The sequence below is a fragment of the Papilio polytes genome, unplaced genomic scaffold (genome assembly GCF_000836215.1).
Source record: "Papilio polytes unplaced genomic scaffold, Ppol_1.0 DF822733.1, whole genome shotgun sequence".
Classification (NCBI taxonomy): Eukaryota; Metazoa; Arthropoda; class Insecta; order Lepidoptera; family Papilionidae; genus Papilio; species Papilio polytes.
In genome coordinates, this window is record NW_013526471.1 from 1,513,797 (window position 1) to 1,530,072 (window position 16,276).

A 16,276-nucleotide genomic window follows, 5' to 3' on the forward strand; every position below is an offset into this window, starting at 1 on the left:
GCGCTGCGGCTGCGGCTGCGCTGCGGCCAGCTGTTGTTGACCTTCGAATCATTCTTGATGACTCTTGACTAAGAGCAAGTGTGGTCAAAGACTGAACTTCGTGTAAAGAAAAGATAATCTATTTATTGATGAAAAATGGGTAGTTGGAGTTTTTTTTAAATTATATAGAAGAATAAATAATGGTTCACCAATTGTATTTCAGTCTGGGAAGAATTACGTTCATACGAAAAATATTCCACAGAACGTAACATTTAAATATTTTTTGGAAAATCATGACATGTCCATTATAACAGTGCTAACAACATTCAGAGGATTAAAGAAATATATTATTATTTATAAAAGCTGTGATATTTGAATTTAAAAGTATCAACAATAAATAAATATTACTGTAAATTGTGTTTATTATAAAACCAAGTTGACGAAGTTGTAAACCTCTTACATCAATCCCCTTTGCCCTTTGCCTTTGTTTATTGTTAAAGGACTTAAAAAAAAACTTGATCTTATGAAAAACGTTTATTTCTAAATACTTATCACACATAAACTAGTTAGTAACAAAATATATTATGCTAAATCCAAAACCCTGTAAGAAAGGCACAAAATTAACTTTGTTTTCTATAATTATTTGTTCCCGCGAGTTTTGACTGTCGAAACATTTGTACTAAAATAGAATTGTCTGTTTAATTTCATTCAAATAACATGTACAGTCAAGGCCATTCGCGGTGTTCCGATTAAAGAAAAATCGCCTTGTCTCTTGCAAGAAACTCCGCCTAGTCTCACATATAACCAATTAGGTGACAATAAACTGCAATGACGGGATAATAATAAACCTTTATATAAACAAAAACATTTAAAGACATTTGTTATTTTTTCGTATCGTCTCATAGTACATAACGTTTCAACGATTATTTGTTTTAAGTGGGAACACCGCCAAATTACCCGATTGTACATTTTTTACGTATGTTTCGGCAATGGAAGACAACACTTACAACATTATGTGTTCTATTTATATGGCAAAAATACGTAATTTTACTTTACATAAAATACAAAACTTGATAAGTCAAAAAAGGCGTATTTACAAGTATTTTTACTGGTAATACTAATTTATTAAAAATATATACTCGTATATACAAAGCACAATAAAAGAAATATGTTATATGGAGCAAAAGTCAGTCTTAAACGTTCCATATTATTTACAAATCGATGGCTCCTACGTAAACTATCGTAAGTTTGAAACGCAAATTTTCAAAACAAGACTTAAGATTTAATTACGATGTATCAAACATGGAAAATAGGCTACAAAAATCTACATTCCTTCTTTAACCATGTCTTTTAAAACACAGAAATTAGTATTTATCGAGTTAATTAAATTATGTACACGGTGTAAATCTCAAAATTGTGAGTTACGATAGTCGCGTAGGAGCCATCGAATAAAATGCTGCCTTGTTGGCAGTGCTTATGTTAAAAATGGCATATTCACAAATACGGTTAATAAATTGATTTTGTTTTATAAAATCCATATTTCATCAATTTCATAGTTCACAAATAAAATGTATGAAAAAAAAACATACAATATTTTCAAACAAACAATACAAAAAAAAATTTATCCCAAAAAAGATTTCTTTATTTAGATCAGATTATTCTTCGATATCTCGATTTTTAAATCGGTTTTATGCTTAGTTTACATTATTCCGTGTCAGTGATCGAATTCAGCGGAGGATTTTATGCCTGGTACACACTTGGTCAGACCAGTTAACTCACATTAACAAAGTGGCCAAGTGTGAACCAGTCATAAATGTAAAACCACACTGGAATACATTGTGTTGGATATTTATATCTAGCGCTGGAATCGATCGCTGGACTGGAATAATATAAACAGCACATAACATTTAGTCTTATAGAATCATCATTCAATTGATAATACTTAAGTTCAGGGTTCCGCGTGGTGTTTGCTAGCAAGGGGCTGCAGCTCTGCAGGGGGCGGGGGGTGTGTGGGGTGTGTGGGGGGTGCGGCGCGCAGACGGGGGTAGACGGCGCGCAGGGCGAGCAGCGCCAGCAGCGTGAGGGCGGCGGTGGCGGAGAAGGCGGCGGCGGGCCCGCGCCGCGCGTACACCCCCGCCACGAACACGGGGCCCAGCGCCCGCGACAGGCACCCCGCGCCCGTCAGCACCCCCATCCATACACCCTATGTATTTATAGTAACCTCTAAAATTCCATAAAATAGCAAAGCGATTGTTTACAGACATCTGTATGTGTTAATCAACAGAAGAAACAAACAAAACAGAATATTTTCCCCAACTATACGTTTTATCCCGCACAAAATTCATTTACCCGTTCAATCTATTCTTTGTACGAAAAACATAAAAAAGAGAGGATGACTAATATTAGACCTTCAGTATTCGCTTAACTTAAGATCTGTCTTTTATCGCATGTTACAAGGAGAATGTTAGTTATGAGTGTGGAAGGGAACATCGGTAGAGATAGACCTAGAAAGAGATGGATGGTGTAAAAGGTGACATGATCAAAAAGGGAGTGATGACTGAGATGACATATGATAGTGTTATGTGGAGGACAAAAACCTGTTGCGCCACTACGGGAGTAGGATAAGGTGATGATGATGTTAAAAACACCCAAACTTAACAAATTATTAGTTACTAAATAAACAATTTTCACTTCAAGAAATGATCAGTTTACGTTAACACATTGTAATCAATACAATTAGAACTTAATAGAAGAAAAAAGGTTCTCTGCAGGCTTAGAAACTTTTTAATATCAGTATTGCTAAGGTCGGTTACCTGCGGGCGTGGTCCGAGCACCTTGGAGAAGATGGTCTGTATGAGGGTGACGCCGAGCGGGTAGCCCACTGACATGCAGCCGTACGCCAGCAGGAACTGCGCCAGCGACAGCGCGCGAGACTCCGCGCACCACGGCTGCGACTCCTGACACAGCACAAGGCCCATTATGAAAAGGGACAAAAAACTAGGAGAGTTTTCGTCCGTAGGCCACTGAGGTCACTTGTGAGTCGGGCATGCCCATTAACGCGGGCCCTTTGGTAACCATGAGGATTTCCTTCCACCAACGTCACATCACCACATCCACTCCCAACCCAGCACTTGTATGCAAACCATAGATATACATAAATAGATAGGCTCATAAATAAATATAAATAACAACTTTTGCGGCATTTCAACTGAAATGCATTTATTAATGGCTAAAATAGACACAACCGTAGTTTATAACCTGTAAATTTACAAAGATCAGTGACGCCAACACTATTGATTTTTTTAAGAATGAACAGTAAGGGCAATTTTAGGTACATTTATTACATTGTATAACGTTTAATGTACCTGTGGGCAGCCGCCGTGGGCCTCCGCGTTGCCGGGGTCTGCGAGGGGCGGAGCGCCTGGCCCCCAGGGGATGCACAGCAGCGAGGCGACCACCACGGGCAGGAATCCGCCCCACAGCATCAGCGCGCTGCGAAAAGAACACGAGTTAATAAAACTTTTTAGTAATTGCACAATGTTGTACGATTGTCGATTATTTTGCAGCCAATGCAACTGTTTAGTTGCACAACTTAAAATCGAGTAGTGTGACCTCCATATAACCTCATAGGATAAAGCGAGACAAAACAGTTGTTCGATATTTTAGTCAAAGGTGTTGGAACGCTTTTACTGTACTCTTGTAGGTACTTATGAAGTCTTCTTCTGTAGCTCTACAGCCCTTTGTAGGCCTTGGCTTGGTCCAGTAATTTTTGCCATTTCGGCCTATCTCTGGCCTCGGTCGTCCAGTTCGTCCATATTTGGATTTTGGATATGTTTCACAATGTTCTCTTTAATCTTGCATGTTTTTTGTGAACAAATATTTTTTGGTCAAGAAATTATCACTCCGGAATACGATGTTATCTTAGAGGTGCGACAACCCGCACATACGATACGATATCGGTGGTTGTTCCATATTTTAAACGGAACGTACCTAAATGTTTACGATAAAAAGTCCGAAAAATAACAACTTGTGCAAACAAATACATTAAAAAAATTGAACTGTCGTCAATCAGATCTTTAGTTTTAATACGTGAAATCTACTCTAAGAAACATCGTTAACCATTTAATAACGCCTGGCGAAAATGTATTTACCGTTCCTCCAGGAGTTTGGTGAGCGGCGGTATGGCGGCGAAGACGAGGCAGGCGACGAGCGCGCCGGCCGACATCAGCGCGCCCAGGTACTGCAGCGCCTGCGCCTTGCCCCACCCGAACTGCTCCATAGTGAGGGTGCTGGCCAGCGTCTCCAGCAGCACGAAGTTAAACACCAGCACGAAGAACGCGCCCACCAACATCCAGCTGCTCACGTAGTCCGGCTTTAGAGATTTCAACACTTCTTTCTCTGGAAGGGATAAAGGGTTCATCATAAAAAGGTCAGCAATTATTGGTTAATGCAGTATTCATTGAGATATCGGAACGCTAAGCATTAGATTAAAATCAAAGAGTCTTTTAATCGCATGTGATCTAGGAGCAGAGACCGTCAGTAGCCTGTAACTTCTGTCTTTTTAGGTTGAAGTATTAAAAGTTGAGCTTAAAAAGTAAATGTTGTTCTTTACCTGATCGTTCCCCTCTAGCCTGTACAGCTTCACGCAGCGCTATATCACTGACATGGAAGCAGCCGGGCATCAGTAGCAATAGATTGATAAGACCAAGCGCCGCGTTGAGTAGACCTGGAGCGCTATACATGTCGAAACGCAGGCCGGAACTATCGGAGGTGCCGAGTGGCGCGGCAGCCGCCTGCAGTGCTGGCCCGGCAACGAACCCCAGCACTTGCGCTAGTGACACCGCCGACACCGCACGTGTGCGCTCCTCCTCACGAGTCGCTGCGGATAAGTATGCACGCGCTACCGCCACATTGGCTGGAACGAAAATAACAGAGACGATATAGTCGGAAATATTGAACTTTAGCCACATACAGAAGGAAGGAAGCAGAAGAACATCTTGGCTTAAAAATCTTCGCCAATGGACAACAAAAGTCCGCGTTCTTTAAAACTGCAGTGTCTAAAGTTGCTATGATTGCCAACCTTAGTTAAGAGATGTCACCAAAAGAAGACGCCACATACAATCGACTAAACAAAGGATCATAGGACACTACTCAATAAACAATAATTTTGGCGATAACCTTTCTTGGATAAATAAAAACAAGCTAATCATGTTGTACTTACAAGAGCTGACACCGATTAGGAATCTGGCGGCGATCATGCAGGACACCGCGTAAGGCCTGGTGAGGTGCAGCTGCGAGTAAAGGGCAGATGCCAGGGCGAAGAGACCTAGTGTTGCAGAGAGCGGCGCGCGCACTCCTGCGCGGTTGGCCCACAAGCCCAGTAGTGGAGATAACATCAACTGGCCGAGCGGGCTCGCACCCACTGCTACACCCAGCATGTCTTTTTTTGTTCCCGGCTGCAACTGTAAGCAACATTAACACCTTTAATGCCATCGACCATCATTTGTTTTAGAGAAAGTATCGGCAAGTAACGTGTTAAGATACATTAAAATGACAATTCTGTTTATACCACAGATCAATTTAAATTTTGAAAAACATTGTAAAATTCATATAAAACCATGTCAAAGTACATAACCACATTATTTATTCAAGGTTTCGAATCGACCGTCCGAGAGCAAAACAACTTCACTGCATTTATGATTATTATCAGCATAAATTCTCAACATATATCTTTATACGATAGTTCAAGTATCCCGCAACAGTGGAAGTGCTAAATACTTATTTGGACTCACTTATGGTAAAGAACTTAGAATGTAGAGAATTAAAAAAGAAACCAATGGGTCTGGACACTACAGAGCGAACGACCTCGCTGCTTCCTGTTGCACCGTATCATTAAATGTCTGAGATACTGCATGTTACGACTCATGTAACACACAAGAAAATTGAATAAAGCAGCTAAAACCACATAAATAAAACTTGGTCCCTCGAGTCGGAGTTTTTATAACTATGGATTACTCTGTTAACTCACAGATTGTTTGGCTGATCAGATCAAAGAAACGATTTACAGATTAATTCAATTTGTATACGCATAGAGGTGTGATTCACGTGAGTTGCTCGGCTCCCATGATTGTGATACATCCGTGAGCTGCTAATTTAACGGTGCAATACTATGTGTACTGTTTACACCTAATTTTGTTAAATTGGTGAAATATTACACGGTCTATTTCTTACCATTGTTGTTCCCTATTCCTTAAAATTTCACTCCCAAGTAACGAGATATTTTAAACTCAATACGTACATGGCAGTCATGAGTTTTTTATTTTAATGTACATTATGATTAATAATATTATAAATGCGAAAGTTTAGATTGATGGACGTTTTTTATAGTTTGCAGCCTAAACTACTGAACGGATCTCGATAAAATTTGGCGTAGATGTAGAGGATAGTCTGGAAGAACAGAGGCTACTTACTTACTTTTGTCTTTTATAATTCCAAGCGAACCGAGTCGCGGACGAAAGCTAGTTTAAAGCATAATTGTGTTGATGTTGATATATAATGATGTAATTGTTTTAACCACGGTATATATTTAACAAGGCTATTATGTATTTATGTATGCCAGAATACATTAATTGTGACGCGACCTTGCTTAGTATTCTATTACAATGAAACATATTGTTCTAATTCCGTTGATTTTCAATACAATTGAAGTTTTTTCTTTTAAATAAAAATCAAGTATAATATTACACTCCCTTGAATTTGATTTGCAATATTTAGCAGAAAAATAATAATTGTAATAATGTTCTGCAATCTCTTGAGATATAAGTGAACGTACATTTTTCCACTAGTACATGCAAGTGATATTTTCAAGTCGCGCTAATCCCTTAGTGAAAAAGCGGTCTAAATGTAACAATAGGTCCAGTTTAGCAACACTCGCCCACTGCCCTCCGACCTTTGTGCTATCAGTGACGTCACTCGATAGTCATTCTCATTGTGAAGCATTTGCACAACTGTTATCACTAATGCTTTGTTTAATTTTAAAACCCTGGAAAGAGGTGACACAAAATATCAGATATGTACTTTTCGCCCGCGAGTCCGTCCGCGTGGAATTAAAAAAATAGTCTGTGTTCCTTCAAATTATGCTCTACATCTTTGTCTTTGGTCGAGATCCGTTCAGCTGTTTAGGCGGCAAACACTAACAAACATCCATCCATCCATCTAAACTTAATAGTAAGAAGATAAAATTATTTATATTAATGATTCTTACATAGTTTTGATTACTCTATGATTTGATTCTTGTTAAATAATAATTAAGATAACCAAATTGTTAATAAAAACAAAAATATACAAATGGAAAACAGAGTTTAAACGATCTATTGTGTTTTGTTATTCCAAAGTAGTTAAGTAATTTTTTGTACGTTTTAAGACTCTTAAATTGATGTCGCTAGTTTAAACTTAAGTTTTATAAACTACCAGCTTTCACCCGCGACTCCGTCCGCGTAACAAAAAATAACAAAAATGAGTAGGCTATGTGTTCTTCCAGACTATCCTCTACATCTATACCGAATTTCATCAAAATCCATTCAGCAGTTTAGGCTGCAAACTCTAACAAACATCCATCCGTTTAAACATTCGCATTTATAATATAAGTATGAAGTATGATTTTATAATGATTCTTGTCGAAAACCAAATACAATAAGATAATTTTTATCTCCGTTTAAACAATGAATGGGATGTTTTTCACGTGTGTTTCGGCAATGTAAACAGCGTTAATCAGACAATACGTGACTTCGTGTTGATGTTTAGTGCTGTGCAACTATAAACATTTATTCATTCAAGATGTCGTAATTGTTAAACGTGTTACGATATTGCACTATAAAAATACTCAAATACTCCCGTTACTGACAACCCTGTCTCCACAGCTATAGTTCTACAAATTATCTGACCCGGTAAATAAAACTGAATTATGATAGCTTATTACCTTCTTGTGCAAAATTTTTTATGTTCATGTTTTAAATATTTTCTGACAGAATCAAAGAGTTCCTCTTACCGGGCCAAACGTCCTTGTTTATCTATATTGTCGTAGCAATACAGGGATTGGGAACGTTCTTTTAAGAATTCTTTTAAGTAATTCACAATTAGTTTTTAGTACACTGGACATTTCACAATAACTATGTGTTAATTAAAATATACAACAAAATATATGTTGTGTTTTTTTTCTTTACAGTTACTATTTTAATCTTCATTTTCCTAAATCATTGTCTATTCCGATTACTTTTTTATATGAAACTAGCTGTTCCCGTGCGGCTTCATCCGCACGAAATTATAAAAACACTAGCTGATCCCTTGCGACTTTATCCGCATGAAATTATGAAAATTTTATTTTACTGTTCGTGAAATTTTCAATAGCAAATGTCAAAATGACATGACGATGACAAACCTTAGCAATCTTTCTTAATTTTGGCAGCAACTTATGGTCTCTTTCCCACATTAGGGTTTTTATCCGAAATATTTACCCCTAAGTTTAAAAGCGTAAAAATATATAGCCAAAAACGTGACGGAATTGTAGGGCTTTTTATTAAAAAAAGAATTATTCAAAAATATGCTGTAATGTGAAGTGTGTGTTTACGCTTTATTATATTAGTAGAAATTAATTTATTTGTACGTTTGTCTCATGACTACTTTGAGGTTAGTTTTTTTGCTAATTTTGACAGACTGACAAATTGCAGGAAGTCGTTACTAACCTGTTCTTAGGTAAAAAGTTTTTGGGTAAGGTCGCTGACATTGTTATACTATACAGAAACAAAGGTTTTTTTTATTTAACCCAAGTTAATAACATATTAAGTTTAGGAAAAAATTAGTGTCGTTTGGTAATTTAATGTATTCAAAATGACTTGCATGATGTAAGATTTTATATATAGTATGATTCGAAAATATTATTATAAAGCTGGTATATATTGGCGCACTATCTGTCTTTTATGTATGCTGTGAGATTCTCTCCCTTGTCGCCCTCTACCGCTCGAAATCAGAAACTTTGGATAGATATGTTGGGTAAAATTGTCATATTTTCAGTCAAGAAATCTAGGGTCTTCTGTTGTCAACGTTTTTTGAGACATCCTGTATGCTATTTCTGTTAATGTAAAAGTATGAAGGTTCTCAAGTAAATTTATCGAAATTTATTTATTTACATAACCCAATTATGATTAACACTGTTCATTATTAGATTAAGGGCTCGTCCCACCACTGGCTGTTAGAGGTTCAGATATCTTAAAAGTGACGTCACTGACAGATTAAGTTCCAAAATAAGATACTTCCATCACATACGTATTTTATACGTTGGATTGTTATCTCATAATTTACAAGAATTGTGAGACAGGCCCTTATTACTTCACTTCTGAGGTATATTTTTAAAGTTTTATCATATCCAAGACGAATTTAACTTTAAACGCCTGCATACACTTTCGTACCGTGAACGACATACCGATAGCTCTATCCCTTGTTTTTTTATGTGATAGAAAGAGATAAAATATATCACATTCTATTATGACGTAGAGTTTGATATTTATCGCGTTTCTCTGACCTTAAATAAAGGGATAGCATGTTAAAATTAACGTTTATTTATTAACTAAAACATTCCAAACAAATTCTTCTAAAACTAACATTCGAGGAATATATTTTTAGACCGGTCAAATAAAGCAATATCAAAATAAAATTGGTAGGAACGTTCGGAAATTTTTGAATTTGGAATTTAACAGATTGTTAGCATCGTTTAAAAACAAAGATTATAAAGTTTAAAAACAAAAGACAAACGATATATTTCCGAACAGTTATTTCGAATATGGAAACGGTGAACAAAGATTCCTGCTTTCAAAATGCTTTTTCCTTCTCAGTTCTCAATTATGAATAATTATCACTTCATTATAAGTTACGTAATGCACTCAATACAGAAACTAGTGTCTCTAATAAAACAAGTACTTATCAACTGGAAGACAATAAAGCGTCATAAAATTTATATCGCACGTGTTAACCGCTTAACAACAAAACCAATAAGAAACTGATAACTATATTACAATACAAAAAGGTAATACCTTTTTAAATAAGGCCGGAGATACACATGCAAGTAACTGGTATCTGCTAGCAAGTGTGTCAGCTACTTGTGATGCTCCAACTGACATCAATCTCTACAGTTACACCTTGTATGTAGGTCCTTATTTTCGAATGATAGCGCTTGCATCTACATATTTCTTCAAATTACGACCCTCTCTCCTTTTCCCGCCTTCGTACAATAAGTCTAAGGTCACCAGAGGGTCCACCTGGACCAATTAGAGAATACTGGTCTATTTGAAATCTTTAGTTGAATAGTACATACATATGAGACGATATAGATTCAGTGACGTGAAACGTATCTGATATCCTAATGTTCAGGTTACAAGAATAAAGCGCAGTCCTTACCTAGGTAATATTTCACATTATTTGTCTATTTATAAGCCTTATTGTCTAAAGACAATTTAATATATGTCTTGATATTATAAAAAGAGAAAAAAACGTTGCTACCAGATAACTCTGTTCTTGTAAAATTGACTGGAAATTATCGCTTAAAATCTGTATAATCGAGAAGACTGAAAAGACTCGTGAGTCATGAATAAGTGAACTGATAATGACGATAAAACTACAGGAGGCACAAAACTTGGGTCGCAAAATATTGACCAATTACTTTCATACATTTAACCACAGATACGTAAAATTCCACTGCCCTGTAGCACTTATATTATATTGTTATATGACGTATCCATCAATCCGGTTTGATTGCCAGGTTGTAAATAGAAAGACGCGGGAATCCGATAATCGTTTGTAAACAATATCTTACATTGTACATACGCTACCAGACCCAGTTCAAAAACCGGTTCCAAATTTAAATTTAACTTTTCCTTTCGGTAACTCACTTTATTATTTACAAATTAAATATGTCAAACTCGTCACTTATATTGACGAATTGTTTTAATCACGTCCAGTTTTAAAAATCCCGTTAGATTTATTTTTTATGATTAAAAATCTTAATTTAATTTAGAGAAATCTAATAAGACTAAAAACAATACCAAATAGACAAGATTAGATCGTTAATGTTAAAGAATTTATCGGACTATTAAAGAATAATTACAAATACAATTATAATAACCAGTACTAATTAGCAACTGTTTGAAACAACATTTCTTAGATCTCTAAAAATGTAACAAAAGAAATATTTTAAAGATAAGACGTAAAGAAAGTACCATATCAAGGTAGGGCCAGACGCCAGTCAGCACTATACTGAAGCCGAGGGACATCTGGAACATGGTGAAGTAGATGACGTATACGCTGCGCCACCGCCGCCGCCGCTCCTGCGCAGTCTCCAGACCATCCTCTGGCAAATCCCGATTGTTCCCCTCGCGTACATCGCGACCGAATAACCGCTTTAACCACTCCATTTGTACGTTAGCTGCACGCCACGTTCTTATTATCACTAAGATTGTCGTTATCAAACATTATAATTATCCACTAAACACAAACGAAAAATAAACAAAGGATCGTGTGCGCTTTTGTCATAACATAATACACAACCACCTTCCACGAAGCGCTCGGCGCGACTGATTGTCATTGGTCAATGGTCATTGGTATTTGGTTTTGATATTCGTGATTTCTCTGGCTCGGCCTCTACTTACGCCGCGCGTCGGGCATCGCCGTATGCTATACTGATAGAGCTCCTAGATAGTGGATAGATTAGAAATATTTCGTATCATTTAGGCTTCATTTTCTTTGTATTGAGCTTGGGTTCAATAGTTGTATTTTTTAAGATAACATACACCATCATGTCTTTGTGATACGTGTATATAACATGCATATTTTTATTCATTGGTTTTTACTACAGAAAGTAGTAACTTAAGACTTTTTCCTACTCTATTATGCTATGTCACCTCATTCCTCACTACTACATCCATCCATCGATTATAAAATCTTGTTTATAGTATAAATTTTCTTATATTGATCATTGAATATTTATTACTTAGTCTACATACTAGAGGTGATGCCGAACTCAGACTCATAAAGTAATCTCCCTTAGTGTAGATTCAATCTAAGACAACTACAGTACAAACATACGTGACTAATTCATAATTTTTGTTAGTAAATCTTCTATTGGACAAGTGGTGTTTTCTATGTCCCTGAAACAAAAGAATGAATTCTGGGTGAATAAACAAAGAGTAATTCTAAAACGGCTGAAACGATTTTCGGAATAAAGGACAACCATGTATTACTAGAACAGGATAGAGCTCTTTTCGAAAAATTGAAGCAGAGCAAGACCTCAATAACTGTCCGTTTTATCACTCTCTGGTGATGGTGACTATGTTAAAATATGATTTAAGGACAATATTAAAAAAAAAATCTTGTTTCCGTAGCCTGACGTCAGCGTATTATTGCTTCAGATAAATTTTAAAATATAAGTGTTATCATTAATGTATTTTTAAAAAACAATACAAAACACGTAACTCTAGATCAGACATTGCTAAATAAAAGTCTTGTGAAGTTTATGAAGCAAATCTAGCTTATTCTTTATATCTTAAATCTAAAATTAAAACAAAGTTATTTAGATAGAGAAAGGAAGAAATAAATGCATAAATGTTTAAGTTATTTGTCCTTGAACTATAATTGGATAGTCATGCATGGTCACCGTAATTCTTCTCCAATAAATTATGTTTAAAACGATTACCTGTGTAAACATAAACCACAATCAGCGTAACACTCGCTTCGGCAAGCCTCCACCTCCACGACACAAATTCTTTCCATTTTAACTAAGATTCTTCAAAAATATTACGAAATTAAAAAAGACTCTGACATGAACGTACGAGTCGGGATGTCATATGAGGTTGTCAGTTCAGTTGTCCGAATTTCAAACAAATAAAAGAAAACCTGTTCGCCAATCGCAAAATTGTTGCGTTAATTAGGTTTTGCACGTAGCATCAAATAATATTTCTTTAATATATCGGTAATAAATTATTATTAATATTTAGAAACATTTCAGAAGTAAATGTTTTCACTTCATTACATTATGTCAATCGCCTATTTTTCTACAAACAACGAAAGGATTGATATCTGGCAATTCTAGGTCACTGTTAGAAAGAGACACAGCGGACACTCGTAGCCCTCTCACTCGGCTTCAATTTTATTTAGCGTGCAACAAGACTCTTACGCCCTTAGTATAAGGTTTTATTTCCTGTATTTTAACTGCAAAATGTAAAGATAGAACACACTCCTGTTGTACGTAGTACTCATCACCTCCATGTGGACAACATATTCAATACAAATCCTAATGTTTATGAAAAATAATTGTTTTGCATAGAAAAATAATAAAACGTGTTGCAAGTTATTTTTTTTTTTTAAATTATTTTTTATAATTTGGTTTGTCAAACATTGACTTTATGTGTTCTGTCGTCCGTCTGTAAATCTGTGGTTGGTTGATCGATTTTACATTTGACAACTTTGACAACTGAAAACTCGTTTAGGATTTTTCGCGAGTCGAAAATTATTCCTGTTCCAAGATACATTCAGGAAAAGTCATTTTTCTCAAAATGTTTATTACAAGACCCGTATTATCTCGACTGTTCCAGCAAACAGGTAACTATCGTCAATTTTCCATTGGGAATTCGGATACATGTACTTTCTACTTATTAATAATTAACGATTTTTATTTATTTTACTTAGGAGACCCATCTGAAACGATCCTACTTTTACCTTAATATTTTAAATGTATTTTTTCTTTCTATACTTTGTAGCGGTTAGCACTTAAATGAGTAAATTTGTTGTTACATAACAAAATACTAACCTAAAATTCTTATCAAACTATTCACCACCATTATGCGTCCTCTGGGCTTACTAAAATGCATCTATAGGTACTTATGGTAGAGTTCCATAAATAAAGATACGATATTTTCCAAATTTACTAAAATACATTTTTTATCTGCAATAGAGTAAAATGGTGTTTCATACAATAACAAGATAAAATCATTACACGCAATTGATCTCAATATGCAAAATGTATAAGTTTAATGGTTAAATGGAGCGTCGGTGGATCAGTGGTTTAAGCACTTGACTTGTAATCTACAGGTCTTGGGTTCGAAACCCTGCCATGTACAAATGTGATTTTCGATTTTTCGAATTTTCATATGTACATAATTTACCCGACGTTCTTACGGTGAAGGAAAACATCGTGATGCAACCTGCACATATCGGCGAAGAAATTCAAAGATGTGTGTTAAGTCAACCAACCCGCACTTGGCCAGCGTGGTTGACTACGGCCTAGTCACCCTAACTTTAGGGTAGGCTCCGAGCCCCTCGGTGGGGACGTATAGTGAGCTGGTGATGATAAGTTTAATGGTACATCCTCACAACATGCCTTCTTTCTTTCACCTTTTTAAAATATCAAGAAACATTAATAAATATCAGTTACCATAACACTTGATTATATCCTATTGTGACTTCTATTATTGTGTTTATAACTTCTTTATGGCTTGCTGTCACCCACAATCACATCCTCGCTAAACTAAAAAAACTTAAGTAGTGTTCTTCTAGACTATATCCTACACTACACATATAAAAAAACCACAGACACCTATTAAGCCATTCTCAAGTTACCTACAAACATCCATCCATCTACACTTTCAAATATATAATATTAGTAAGATTATCTATAGCAGTGCAATATTAAATTCTATGTGGAAAGGTTAATTCTTTCTGTGTACAGTGCGCCGCTACCATGCCGGTGAGGTCAAGCCACCCAGCATGGATGAGCTGCCGGTACCCAACGGCTCGTGGCAGGCGCGCTACGACGCCAGCCAGAGGCACTACAACTCAGTGCTCGCATTCGGTGTCGCGTTTGCTGCTTTCAGCGTTGTAGTGGTAAGTGTACAGTAAACTTGAAGTTAAAAACTGGCCTTTGTTTTATGACCATGTTTGGAACCACTCCAATAAGTGCTACTTTCAGTCTGGCAGATGCCAAAATTTTCTTGGAATTTAGAGTTTAAGAGCATGCGCACACCTGAAAGTAAACTATGCTGACCTTATATGGAGGTGTGCACACTACTCGGTTTAGTTGTGCAACTAAGCAGTTAAATTGGCTGCAAAACAACAATCACACAACAGTTGTGTGAGAGTTTAGTCGAAGGTGTACAATTGAACACACTATTATATGTCTTTATTGTGTAAACTTAGCGTCTAGGCATGAATTATAAATAGTTAGGGTTTTTTTCTTTTTGCAGGCTAAATCTTCTGGATTGGTGTACTTCAACTACTCCCCACCAAAGTCCCTGGATTAAATGATGTATTATGGTCTATGTATGGAAAATCATTTAGTTCAAATAAATAGTATTTAAAAATCATTTTAAGTTTATTTGTATTGTTTCATTACCTAAACCCTTCCCTTTATAGTAAGTTAATACCTTGGCTTTTAGAAATAAAACAATTTATTTAGAAAACTGTCTTTATTGTCTTAATATTAAAATATAGTGATATAAAATGAATAAATATTTGTAATATCTATGATTAATGTTATTTACAACAGCATAACCTTACATATTGCGTAAATGTTAGGTCACGTCTTACATAAAAACATTGCATGCTACTAAAATTGAAAAGAACAAAAGTAACTACTTCAGTCCAAATTTTTAAACGAAGCATGCCAAAATGTAGTTTTTATGAGCCACAATTTAATGATTTGGACTGAAGTTATTTGCTATTATTCCACTCATTTTTGCATATAAATGTATTGCCAGGTCGGAGTTTGTCAATGTTCCCTGGCGATGTCCGAAAAGGCGTCCAATATGTCCTGCGTACTGAGTGGCAGCGTCAGCCCCGCGCCCGGGTAGCACGCTGCGATGCGCGCCTACAACATTACACATTTGTAAATTAGATTTTTATAGTAAACAGTGACAAACAAGCAAGCGGCCAATGGACTTCGTCAAGAAAAAGCGCCATTGGATAGGGGGAATTGAGTACAATAAGGCTTTTCAAGAGCACACTCATAGATAGAAAAGCGAAAATACTTACATAAATAAAAGGGAAAATATATACAAATTGAGGTAATGGTATTATGGGTGTTGGGCTAGCACAGGTACTATGTGGTAAAACCTTGGCCGAGTGCTGTGTGCCGAGTGTTGTTACCTGCAAGGCGACGTGCTGCGCGATGAACTCCTCCTGCATGGCGCGCCACACCACCTGCAGCAGCCCGCCCTCCTCGCTCACGTGCTTCTCCACCGTGCGGTACAGCCGGTGC

General features: G+C 36.4%; 3 protein-coding genes across 3 annotated transcripts in view; 2 read left to right on the plus strand and 1 right to left on the minus strand.

Annotated features, from left to right (window-relative positions):
* Window positions 1-106, plus strand: part of LOC106105666 (organic cation transporter protein-like) — a 9,278-nt gene extending 9,172 nt beyond the window's left edge. The window contains exon 11 of the mRNA XM_013286090.1: window positions 91-106. Within this exon, the coding sequence (XP_013141544.1) occupies window positions 91-106 (16 nt within the window). The remainder of the gene's footprint in view (window positions 1-90) is intronic.
* Window positions 107-497: 391 nt separating this feature from the next.
* LOC106105777 (major facilitator superfamily domain-containing protein 8) lies at window positions 498-11,665 on the minus strand. Its single transcript, XM_013286214.1, has 7 exons — window positions 11,247-11,665; window positions 5,201-5,441; window positions 4,592-4,894; window positions 4,131-4,377; window positions 3,345-3,471; window positions 2,793-2,936; window positions 498-2,182 (listed from the first exon to the last, which is right to left on the minus strand). Exons 1-7 carry the CDS (start codon window positions 11,439-11,441, stop codon window positions 1,928-1,930), a joined length of 1,512 nt encoding a protein of 503 aa, XP_013141668.1. The 5' UTR covers window positions 11,442-11,665; the 3' UTR covers window positions 498-1,927.
* A 1,801-nt stretch (window positions 11,666-13,466) lies between these two features.
* On the plus strand, window positions 13,467-15,394 carry LOC106105701. The gene is made up of 3 exons (XM_013286127.1): window positions 13,467-13,623; window positions 14,750-14,904; window positions 15,264-15,394. Exons 1-3 carry the CDS (start codon window positions 13,578-13,580, stop codon window positions 15,318-15,320), a joined length of 258 nt encoding a protein of 85 aa, XP_013141581.1. The 5' UTR covers window positions 13,467-13,577; the 3' UTR covers window positions 15,321-15,394.
* The last annotated feature ends 882 nt before the right edge of the window (window positions 15,395-16,276 follow it).

Coding starts and splice junctions, on each gene's coding strand:
- LOC106105777 (XM_013286214.1), bottom strand. CDS start 11,441: ATGGAGTGGTTAAAGCGGTTATTCGGTCGCGATGTACGCGAGGGGAAC. Junction 4,895..5,200: donor CCTAATCGGTGTCAGCTCTT/GTAAGTACAACA, acceptor TTTTCGTTCCAG/CCAATGTGGCGGTAGCGCGT. Junction 3,472..4,130: donor ACCAAACTCCTGGAGGAACG/GTAAATACATTT, acceptor TTCTTTTCGCAG/CGCGCTGATGCTGTGGGGCG.
- LOC106105701 (XM_013286127.1), top strand. CDS start 13,578: ATGTTTATTACAAGACCCGTATTATCTCGACTGTTCCAGCAAACAG. Junction 13,624..14,749: donor TCGACTGTTCCAGCAAACAG/GTAACTATCGTC, acceptor TTCTGTGTACAG/TGCGCCGCTACCATGCCGGT. Junction 14,905..15,263: donor CTGCTTTCAGCGTTGTAGTG/GTAAGTGTACAG, acceptor TTCTTTTTGCAG/GCTAAATCTTCTGGATTGGT.